The following is a 12,008-nucleotide window of genomic DNA, read 5'->3' as shown; positions in this document are numbered from 1 at the left end:
CTTTTCGCCCTGTTGATTGACTCTGATTCAGAGTGAGGGTCAAATGAAACAAGTGAGCAGGAGCCTTTTGAATGGCCTACAGCCCTCCACACTAGCAGGAAAGCACAGACGTCAAACATAATTAACTTTCTAGTATGTTCCACAGACACAATACTGTAGGCTTTGATTGGGTTTGTTATTTGCTTTAAAAAAAAAAAAAAAAAAAAAGCAAAATAAAAAACCAGATTCCAAAAACAGAGCAACGTACCTTAAGCCCAAAGCCAAGCATCTGACTCTTCATTGAAATGTGCATCTTGGGAGCCTCCAGTTGAGCAATGGGGGACTCCGCCATGTTGGGGCCATGGCCGTGGCCATCACTCTGTGTCAAAGCCATTTCTTCCCAAAATGAGGGTGGCTGTGCAATTTGTGAACTGGAAAAAAAAGTTTTTAATGGTGAAAGGCCTGAATTATTTCTGAGTTCAAACCATAACATTCACCGGCAATGCCTCCTTCACTGTCTCGGCGGTCTCCTTTGGAATTAATTCTTGTAAGATCCCCTCCCTCCCTACCCCATGGCTCTGTGCCTTCCCACTTAGGAATCCATCCCACCCCATCTCCAGTGGATGTGGGCACACAACACGTGCAGGACACGAACTCCCAGGGGCTCAGACCACTGAAAGGGCTTTGCCGAGGGAGCTGATGAGTCAGAGAACAAGATGCCAGCTGAATTTTTGTTCTGATACTAAAGGAGCTTTGAATATGTATATTCCAATCTTTTGCAGAAATATTAGACACAGTCTGAAAGCTCATCCTTGTTTTCGGAAGAAAGGAAATATTAGGCTTACAACAAAAGCAGGCTGAAAAGCACGCGTAAGGCAGAAGCATAAATTAATATTTGGAATGGGGTGGAATGCTTGCCGGCCAGATTCACTTTATAAAATTTTGCATTTGGGGAAGACAGGAAGGAGAGGGAGGATCAATCACTTAGTTGTGTCTCATTCTGTACCTTTAGCTGCTTCTTCCTATGGTCAAGGAAAAGGTAGTAATTCACCCTTGAGTTTCTGTTGTGCTCACCATTTATTTTGACAGGCACCATATTTCACATTCAGAAAGCAGTTATTTTTTCTAAGTCCAAGGGAAGATCTATACTTTTAAACACTGAGTAAATATAAGCAAATCAGTTCAGTCATGTCAGCAGACTAAATACTATAAAATTAATGAATTAAAAAAAGCAATTGATACAAACAAACCTACCCTAAGTAAATGCAACTTTCTGCAACAAGGAATTAAAAGCATTATCATTATAAGCTCAAGAGCTGTAAACACAGATACTGTTATAGTTAAAACAGAGAATCTCAGGAGACCATCTTATAAATAAACTAGCCAAGACCCAATTTCATTGTGTCAAGCTTCAAATAAATAAAAACCTGACAAGAAAGACCGGAGCACGGTTGATTCTATAGTCTCAAGGTCTTCAGGGCAGCTGACTGCTTCATATTCCTGAGGCTTCTTTCTTCTCTTACATGACAAGTAAAGATGTTAAAGGCTGTCTTATTCTTTGTATTGCAAAACAGCTGTGTCAATAGTTTAAATTTTTTTGTTCTCTCAAGGCTTCTTCTGACGAAAAAAAAAAAAAAATGGAGCCCTTGGTTTTTACAGCCACCTCATTGGATGGACCGCCTTCCTGTCCAACATGCTGTTTTTCACAGATTTCATGGGCCGGCCGACCCTGCTAGCGGTTCTCAACCTGTGAACCTCTGCCGTAGAGCCTAAGACCATCGGAAAACACAGATATTTACATTATGATTCATTAACAGTAGAAAAATTACAGTTATGAAGTAGCAATGAAAATAATTTATGGTTGGGGGTCACCACAACATGAGGAATGATATTAAAGGGTCGAGGCATTAGAAAGGTTGAGAACCGCTGCCCTAGAGGCTACTCTCAGAGTTTTCCTGCATGGCTCTCTTTATCTTCAAAACTAGCACTTTTCCTGCTTTGAACTCTGACTTCCCCTTCTGCTCCCAGTCGGGGAAAAAAACTCCCTGCCTTTTAAAGGGCTCATGTGATTTAGTTAGGGTCACCCAGATAATCTCCCTTTTGATGAACTCAAAGTCAACTGATTAGTAACCTTAATTATATCTGCACATTCCCTTTGGTATCTAAACAATACACAATCACAAGGCAACACCAGGAGATGGACACCATGGGCCTCTTAGCATTATCTACCACACTATCTCAGAGTCAGGAGATCTGAGAATTGTGGTAGTGGTGAGCTCTGTCCTCAGGCAGTTGCTCTGTCATTCAAAGTAGGATGCCAGGTGTCTCTTGCATGTCATTCCAAAGCAAGCTCCATTTCCAGCCCCTGCCCCCTCAGGCCCTCAAAGCTACATTCTGGGACTGACACTGCTAAGCATCTACACGTACTTAATATCTCCTAGAGACTACTCTATGGAAATCTTAGTGCCATGCCAAGAAAGTGTGACACTCCGTGTGATGGTGGACTGACAGATATGTAACACGGCTGTGTGCTCTGGCTCCCACAGATGGCTGCGTGTCTGCACTCAAGGTCACACCTGCTTTACGTTTATTCCAGATTCAGAGGACAATGACCATGAAGTCACTGCTGAGGGCCCTGGTGAATATGCCTTCCCACTACCGCTGCCTTTGCATCAGCCACCTCATTGGATGGACCGCCTTCCTGTCTAACATGCTGTTTTTCACAGATTTCATGGGCCGGGTAATGAATATGTCTGTATACATACTCATTGACTTGCACATCCGTCTTTCAGTCAGTACCTGAGGGCCTTCTGGGCTAGCCTCTAAGACGGGCACAGCAGAGTGTAGGAAAGAGTACTTTTAAGGGGCTGGCTTATAGACAGATTCTAGGGGCAAGCTACTACACCCTAGACAGCTGGAGGATACTATGGGACCAGTAATTGATCAAAACAGCAAGTAAGAGAAAATCAGCGTGAGCTGTAGCAGTCATGGCAGGCTTAGTGAAGGCGAAGGAGGAGCGGGGCCTTGAAGGGTGAATAGGAGTTGGAGAAAGAGAGGAGAGGGAGAAAATACTCCCAGCAGAAATAGGAATGACATTTGTGGAGGTGAGTCAGAAGCCTATTGGCTATACCAGAAGTGGTGGGCAGGCTAGCTGTTTGGAAGGAGGGATGTAAATGATCCAGAGAGACGTTGTTTATACTTGATACGGTAGACTTATGGCTTCCTGTAGGTCCTTGCATAGGGGTGTGAACGGATGAAACAGGGGCTGTGCTCACAGGAGGTCATTGTGTAGGTTGTGAACAGATGAAACAGGGGCTGTGGTCACGGGAGGATGAGCTCTGTACCAAAGAAGCAGGGCCCTGTTGCCCCCTGGGGATGGAGGAACAAGGTGTGTGAAGAGGGGTCCCTACTGCCCTGCATTAGCTCAATAGCCCAAATCTCTCTTTCAGATCGTGTACCATGGCAATCCCTACAGTGCACACAACTCCACCCAGTTCCTCATCTACGAAAGAGGGGTTGAGGTTGGATGCTGGGGCTTGTGCATCAACGCAGTGTTTTCCTCACTCTATTCTTGTAAGTCTCCTCCTCTGGTGTCTTCTAATAGCTCTGGCCCTGCAGAAGGTTGGATTTTATATTTCTATATTTTTGCTTTTTAAAATACCAGATTCTTGATAAATATATGGGAGAGCAGGGAAAACTATTCCTTTAGAAAAAACCACATGAAACCCTTTTTCAGAGGGGATTCTAGCTGTCATTTTCCTCAGCGGCTACTCTGTCCTTATAATCAGTGTGTCCCTGATCAAGGTCCCCTGGAAAACAAAAGGAAATCTTACAAACAAGATGGAGAATTGTTGGGCGGACCAGGGATAGAGTACAGGACTGGGTTCCAATGGAGTGAGACCATGGTGGAGTTTCATAGATATGCTTATCAGGGACAGAATGGCGCCCTGAGCATGGTAACAGGCATTGCCCCCATCGCCAACCCTCCCCTCTCTGATCTGGGCCCCTATCAGATTTCTAGATGACACAAAATAGGACGGATGGGTAATATGCTAGGTCAGTGGTCAGCAAACTCATTAGTCAACAGCGCCAAATATCAACTGTACAACGATTGAAATTTCTTTGGAGAGCTACATTTTTTAAACTTAAACTTCTTCTAATGCCACTTCTTCAAAATAGACTCGCCCAGGCCGTGGTATTTGTGGAAGAGCCACACTCAAGGGGCCAAGGGGCCGCATGTGGCTCGCGAGCGGCAGTTTGCCGACCACGGTGCTAGGTGACAAAATGAACATGTAAAATGACCTTAGCTCAGACAGCAGGGTGTATGTTACAGGAGCACTGTTCCATATTGAGGACAATGGCTTCCTCCCAGGTCCCAGCTTTCCATGGGGTTTGGAGCCCATTAAGACTCCCCCTCCCCTTTTCCTCCCCCTCCCCTCACAGTTTCAGCTGTGAGCGCACCATAAACAAAGGCATTTCTGTGGTGGGTTTGAAAAAGTCCAAACTGCTGTGCTCCAATGCTGGGCATCACACAGGCTCCTTTTGTGCTGGCTAATGGGCATGGAAATCTCCGAGCTGCTATCCACTTAATTAAGTGAAAACTCCGATCAATAAAACTATATGCGGGTCCCCGTTTGGAGTGGGAATTTGGGAGCTCCTCTGGCATTGAGGGGAGAGTAGCTGGTCCCCTATGCAGAGCTCCAGGCTTTGGACAGACCCTGTGGACAGCAGATCAGAGAGGGGAGGGTTGGTGATGGGGATGAGGCCTGTTACCACGCTCAGGGCACCAGTCTGTCCCTGACTTGTGCTTCTTGTGGGGGAATGGGGTGCAGGTATGTGATGACCCCAATTCTGGAGTCCAGCCTTTGACTAGCCTCGGCACAGCAGGAAACCTGTTTTGAGGTCAAGAACCTCTCTTCAGCCAAAACCGGTTTGGCTCAGTGGTAGAGCGTCGGTCTTCGGGCTAAAAGGTCCCAGGTTCAATTCCGGTCAGGGGCATGGACATTGGTTGTGGGCACATCCCCGGTGGGGGGTGTGCAAGAGGCAGCTGATCGATGTTTCTCTCTCATCGACATTTCTAGCTCTCTATCTCTCTCCCTTCCTCTCTGTAAAAAAATCAATAAAATAAATAAACAAACAAATAAATAAGAACCTCTCTCCACAATGTAGCACAGCTGGGACAGGGCACCTCACATAAACATACGAGGAATTCATGAGCCCAAATATCCTAACACCATAGAGTTAATTACCTTTAGGTGTGCTATAACCAAATAGTGGTGGCATAAAGCTAACATTTCCCATGCACACCTTCTTCCCCTCTTCCCCCCACCCCCCCTGGAGTATGTAAACTAAGAGAATCCCAGGGGGAAGGTTTTAAGCAATGAAAATAGAATCAGGGAGTGATGGATACAAGGTCTCATAATCCATCTCAGTCCCTAGGTGCTTTCCAGAGGTGGGGGGCTATCACTATTCCCCTCATCCTTGTAAGAGGAACACATTTCCACAAGTAACCACCATTTTAATTTTGTGTCAACTTTAACTTTTTTTTTAAATCAAATAGTTCCTACTAGGTATTATTAGTCGAGTGTGAGTTACTGTATGAACTTCATGGCATTTAAAAATTTTAAAGCATATTATTTGTAAGCCCTTTCTATTTATAACCCCTATACAAAATAAACTATTACTTGAATAGTTTACCCAAGTTATATGGAACATATAAAGTGCTATGTATACATCTATGGTATTCCTATCATTGTAAATTAGAACTGAAATTTTATGTATGAAATACCAAGTAGCCCTCCCTAGGGAGCTTCAGGGGTTCTCATGACCATAGGATAAAGACAAAGTCCTGGGCTTGGCATCCCAGGAGTCAGGCCTGGCTCCCACTATGGCCTCCGTCACCCCCACACAGATTAACTAGCCTCGTGACTCACCACAAAGACCTTCTCGTCTCTGTGCATGTGCTACTGCGTTTGGTTTCTTTTTCTGAATGAACCGCTCTTCCTAGCTCCCCACCTAGGCAACTCCTAACGGTGCTGTTAAACCCAGCTCACGTGTGACCTCCTCAGCGAAATCGTTCACATCTTCCCCTTGCACCCCAACCCGCCCTAGGCAGAATCAGTCATCTCCTTCAGTTCAGAGCGTACACACAATCCTCTATTGGGGCTCATCATAAACACATCAGATACAAACCCAGAATTTCTATCAGGATGGGCAGCCGGGCTGCTGCACTGGGGACCGGGGCATGGTGATAAGTGGCTTGTTTTCGAGCTCGTTGCATCGCAAGCACTCTTAGGTCAATGAGCACAGCAACAGTGAGTATCCAAATACAGCCAGTTGTTCATATCATGCACTGCTATTCATAGCTGCTGCTTAAACCCATCGTTTTCCTCCGACCCCACCAGAGGCACAGTGACCCCGACCAGGTGTCAGGCCCAGCAGACCCGGTAACCGCGTGGCCCTTTTACTTACTGATTCCTCTTCCTGAGCAAAGCGCTTTGTGCCAGACTTCCAGGTTTTTACTGAAGCTGCTCATGTTTCCAAAGATATACAGATAAAGATGTCTGTATCCTTCCCTGCCTTCTGCCCCGGATACAGAACACTCCCCTAATGAAGATTAATGGTCTCTGGAAGGCACTGAGGCACCTTCGATGGCAATTTCCGCAGAGATACCATCATGAAGCAAACAGTAACGGACACGGCTCTGTGCTGCTGTCATTCTCAGCCTTGACAACAGTCCTCCAGGGAAAGCAATGCCACACTCTTGTCCTTTTCAGAGCTCCCTCCTCCAGGGATGACCCACAACCATGTTCAGCTTCATAACTGATGCAAACGTAATGTAGATTAGGGTTATTTTCGGTGCAATTGTAAGTCCAATAATTATTTAAAAAGGCATCAAAAGCTCACTCTTGAATAGGCTCATTTCCAGTATCTATCATTGACCCCCTGGGTCTACGTGTTCCATTACAGAGGGGCAGGGGAAAGATGGGACTGTATGTATTAAAGACAACTGATTGAAAAAAGGAAAATAAAGTTCTTTAGAGGTTTTCCATGGTGAGAAACAATGTAAAACACTCTAAAGCAGAATTTTCCAATTTTAAAAATGAACCGCCCACAGTACCTTCCCGGGCAAGCCCAGTCTACCTGCTGGGAGGGAACCCAGGAGTCAACGAAATAACAGTGGCCACCATTAACCGGAAGTCTTCTGCCTGCTCAGCATTGGGCTGGGAGAGTTCACAGGAATTTTGTCTCGTTTGATGCTGACAGCAACCCCAAAGAAAATCTGTATTAGTCCCCCTTTTCAGAGGGGGACGCTGAGGTTTTGAGAAGTTAAGGAAGTTGTCCACAGAGAGGTGGGGAGCCAGCAATGGATTGGCAAGTCAGGGGAGGTGCCTGCAGACAATGTGTGTCCTCTGCTTCCTTCTCGGGTACAAAAGCAGCAGGAGGGGTGAGGAAGCGGAATGACCTGGATCACTCTGGAAAATCATGTGGTTTTCACCTCCTCCAAGCTGATTTTGGGCTCTGGGGCCAAGGGCAGCCTGGATTGTTATTTAGGTCCTGTTAGGCTAGACCAGTGGTCGGCAAACTCATTAGTCCGCAGAGCCAAATATCAATAGCACAACGATTGGAATTTCTTTTGAGAGCCACATTTTAAAAAAATATATTTTATTGATTTTTAACAGAGAGAAAGGGAGAGAGATAGAGAGCTAGAAACATCAATGAAAGAGAAACATCGACCAGCTGCCTCTTGCACACCCCCAACTGGGGATATGCCCGCAACCAAGGTACATGCCCTTGACCGGAATCGAACCTGGGACCTTTCAGTCCTCAGACCGACGCTCTACCACTGAGCCAAACCGGCTTTGGCAAGAGAGCCACATTTTTAAAACTTAAACTTCCTCTAACACCACTTCTTCAAAATAGACTCGCCCAGGCCGTGGTATTTTGAGGAAGAGCCACACTCAAGGGGCCAAAGAGCCGCATGTGGCTCTCGAGCCACAGTTTGCCGACCACGGGGCTAGAACCCTGTGAATGAGAATGACCCCCACTTTTCTTCTCCGTCCTGCAGTCCCAGGGCCATGGCCAAGGCCAACATTGTCACCCCTGCTGCCTGCAGAACAGCGCCTGGTCCTTCTGTGGGAAGGAAGTCCACCTAGCAAGCAATTTCTAGGGTCCTATTCGGGGTTAAAAGCTGATTTCACCAGCCCGCTGCTGTCAAGCACAGATGAGGGGGTTCTTTTGTTCGAGACTCAGTGTAAAAAAAAAAAAAAAAAGGCTCCTGAGAAAAGCGCATCTGAGAAAAGCAAAAGAAGGGATTGTGTGAAATGGCCAGCGTTGCGCGGCGCTGCCGCTGTAATCTCTCTCTTCCTCCCGCAGACTTCCAGAAAGCGCTGGTGTCCTACATCGGACTGAAGGGTCTTTACTTCATGGGGTATCTGCTATTCGGCCTGGGCACGGGCCTCATCGGGCTCTTTCCGAACGTGTACTCCACGCTGGCCCTGTGCGCCTCGTTCGGCGTGATGTCCAGCACCCTGTACACTGTGCCTTTCAACCTCATGGCCGAGTACCACCGCGAGGAGCAGGAGGAGCAGGTGCGTGCCCCTGGCCCGTGACTCCAGGCTCACCTCAGATGGGGGTTGGGTAGGAAAGTGTAAGGCAGAGTTGGAAAATAAGGATTCTTGAAACGGCAGCACTAAAATGCCAGCCAGATGTAACGAAGGTCTGGCCAGGCCATGGCCACCTGCCCAGCCCACCCCTCCTCCTCCTCACTCTGAAGCCCTGTCCACAGAGACAAGGAAGGGGGGCCCGGGCTTTCTGGCAGCTGCCTCACGGGGCCGGTGCCCCTGGGCATTTCTGGGTCCCTGGCCGCTGAGGAAGTGCATGGGGGGCAGAGGCGGGTTCTGGGGTTATTGGTTGAGGGCAGGACCTTCCTAGGCCACCGTTTCTGTGGAAGTCCCAAGGTGGTAAGCAGGCCTGGTGTGTGTGGGGAGAAGCTGGTCCCAGGTGGTCATTCCCACCAGCTGCCCCAGGGAGGCCTGCCCACCTCCACCTTGGAGCGAAGGCCAGAGGGCAAGGCCCTAGCCCGCCCTAAAGGAACGCTAGGTTGGGGATTTCTTCTTACCAGCAATGCAACTTGACCCCCGGGAAAGGAGGCGTGAAGTCCCTTAGCTGGAGTGGGAGGTAAAAGCTGGGGGTAGCTCGGAGTTTGATCCAGCCCAGCCTGAAGCCGCACTCCCTGAAGGCATGCCCATGAGGCTGTCCCTTCCTTTCTGTGACCTGGCGAACGCTCAGCAGGCAGAGAGCACCGGGTTAAATCTTTCAGACCAGCGTTCCGCTGCCCTCACGCCTGGTGAACATGCCCCGATGGTCAGTGCCTTCGGTGCCGGCGGGGTCGCTATTAACGAGGCAGCTGCCATGAGGGGCTGCACCTCCCAGGAGAATGGTCCGTGGTTCTAGGCCAGAAACACAAGCTCTGCACTCAGAGAAACCCATCACATCCTGCCCGCCTCTTGGCAGCTGCGTGACACGGGATGTTGTTCACTGGTTTATTAAATGTCACTAAAGGCAGGTCACAGAGGGGACACAGACACATGGTCCAACAATCCCGGGGGGCACAGAGAGGGCACCCCTCCCTCCCTCCACTCTTCTCCTGCCTCCCTGGGCCCCTACATGTAACCACACTTAGGTTTTTGTTTAAATTTCCAGTATTTTTACATGAAAATTAAGCAACAGGCATCTATTTTCTTATCTTCCCTTTATCTTTGAGGGATAATATGCATTTGGGGGGCACAATGGTTTTTTTTTTTTGTTTTGTTTTTTTTTGTCTTACTTTAATAGTATAGGAATTATCAAACTCTCAGAGTCTCAGTTTTCTAATAAATAAAATGGGGATAATATACCCACCTTATAGGGTTGTCACATTAAATGGAACAAGATAGTGTAGTAGATAATCTGCCTACCATACTGCTTAACTAGCAACTGCAAAGACTCAAAAAAATGATAGCATTATTATCATTATTATTCCCATGGGGATCATGATAACATGTACATCTGGGAGGTGGAGGAGTATGAAATGAAGTAACATGTGAAAAAACCTAGCACATAACAGACACCCAGTAGATGGCAAATTATCAACCAATTCAGACCAAATATCAAATATTAATCAAGTATTAATATACTAACCAAATCAGCCATATTCTGAAAGGTTGAGTTCCTTTTTTATGTTGCTTCTCCTATGTATATGTGATTCAACATCCTCCTAAAAATGTTTGCATTTGTAGCACTGATGAAGGAGAGAGTGGGGTAACTTACTGTTTTCACCACACTGTATTTACTGACGTTTAGGAAGAGAGAATTGTACCTATATTATCCATTTAACTGCCCTAGGCGCCAATGGTGGAATGTAGGGAAGATGGTGGAGATCCTTGGCCACCTTAAACCAGGGCTTGGCAAACTATGTCCCTCTCCTTGCCAAAAGTGGTCAGCCACTTGCCTTTGTATAGCCGGTGAACAAAGAATTCTTAAAAACTTTCTAAGTGATTTTTATAAAAAATCAACCCGAAGATAATATTCGGTGTCAAGTGAAAATGACAGGAATCCCAAGCACCCGTGCCCCTGAGGTTGTGCTGGAACGCAGCTGGGTAATGTGCTGCAGCCACTTTCCCTGGGCCCGCAGGGGGGTGAGGAGCTGCCACCAGCTGCAGCATTTACCAGCCGGCTCCCCCAGACAGGCTGCCAGGCTGCTCCGCGCGTTCCGGGTCGGTCACACGCTGTCCGTCAGTCACACGCAGTCCGTGTTTCCCTTGCAGAAGCAGAAGGCCCGGGCAGGGGCCCCGGATGGCGGCGGCCGCGGGCAGGGCCTGGACTGCGCCACCCTCACCTGCATGGTCCAGCTGGCCCAGATCCTGGTCGGAGGCGGCCTGGGCTTCCTGGTCAACATGGCGGGGAGTGTGGTCGTGGTGGTGATCTCGGCCTCGCTGGTGGCGCTGATGGGCTGCTGCTTTGTGGCCCTCTTCGTGCGATACGTGCAGTAGGTCAATAAAGAGACAGTGTCCCTCACTCAGACGCGGGAGATCCGTCTCTCCTTCGGCCCCGCAGCTCTGGGGTCTGCCCCCTGCAAGCTGGGTGCCTTCCCACCCCTGACCCCCATACCACACCTGCAAATAGCCACCCTCAGCCGCCCCTCACACCCCAGGGTGCAGAGACTCAGTCTGCGGTCACCCTCTGGGGACGGACTGGGGAAGGACCCACCAAGCCTTGTAGATGGTCTCAGGCCATTTCCATGGGGGTCTGAGGTCCAGGCGCTGGAGTGTAATCTAGAATGCAGGTGGGGCCCGGGCACCAGGTGGCCGTGTGGACTCATTGCTATGGGGTGGTGATTGGGGGGAGGGGTGCTGCTGGAGTGGAGGGGACAGCAGAGTCCCCTAGTAATCAAACCCCTTAGAGGTCCAAGGGCAGTACCAGCCTCAGAGCACAGCCAGAGAGCAGACCCCTAGTCATTGTGCGTCAGCCTCCCCTCCTCCCAGCTTCCCCAGGAGCCTCAAACCAACTGCAGCCCCTAGCGCACCCTCCTCCTCTCCCTGCTGCTGCTCCGGCTTCCAGGTGGCGCTGCAATTGTCTTGATTGCCTGCTTCTCTAATTGCCTCCTTTTCGTTCTAAGAGCCACTCTGCTGCTCCTGGCTTGTCACCCCTGTGGCGGGCCGTGCTGGGGGTGGGCATCTGGGACCGCCCAGTGATCTGGCCACCTCTAGTCCGAGTGTGGGGGTGGGTGGGGGCTTACACCAAAGTGGGCACCCCTTCCCGCTGCTCCCACTTCCTGCAGGACACTCGGCAGGAAGCCAGCACCGGCACTCCATTTTCTCCGGGCCCCCCATAATTTACACACCGAGGGGGCTGTCTTCCCCGCCCCCCCCAGCCTGCCGTTCCCCCTCAGCCTCTGAGCCCGGCCCTCCCCCCCCCCCAGGTCCCTCTCCCAGCCTGCCACCAGCCAGGCCCTGCGTGCTGTCCGTACACCCACTCCCAAGTACAGT

At 49.1% G+C, this 12,008-nt stretch overlaps 1 protein-coding gene across 2 annotated transcripts in view; it reads left to right on the top strand.

The window, feature by feature from the left end:
- Window positions 1–11,012, top strand: part of SLC45A2 (solute carrier family 45 member 2) — a gene marked incomplete at both ends in the record, with an annotated part of 26,389 nt that extends 15,377 nt beyond the window's left edge. The window contains 4 exons of one of the 2 annotated variants that reach the window (XM_084881908.1): window positions 2,576–2,719; window positions 3,429–3,552; window positions 8,356–8,570; window positions 10,788–11,012. In XM_084881908.1, coding sequence (XP_084738034.1) covers window positions 2,576–2,719; window positions 3,429–3,552; window positions 8,356–8,570; window positions 10,788–11,012 — 708 coding nt within the window. Of the gene's footprint in view, window positions 1–2,575; window positions 2,720–3,428; window positions 3,553–8,355; window positions 8,571–10,787 lie in introns of those variants that run through there. The other variant, XM_084881909.1, reaches the window with a different exon arrangement.
- Window positions 11,013–12,008: the final 996 nt, after the last annotated feature.

The sequence above is a fragment of the Pipistrellus hanaki genome (assembly GCF_964339955.1).
Source record: "Pipistrellus hanaki genome assembly, chromosome: 4".
NCBI lineage: Eukaryota > Metazoa > Chordata > Mammalia > Chiroptera > Vespertilionidae > Pipistrellus > Pipistrellus hanaki.
Note: the sequence above shows the minus strand (reverse complement) of the source record. Positions and strands in the feature narration are given on the sequence as shown.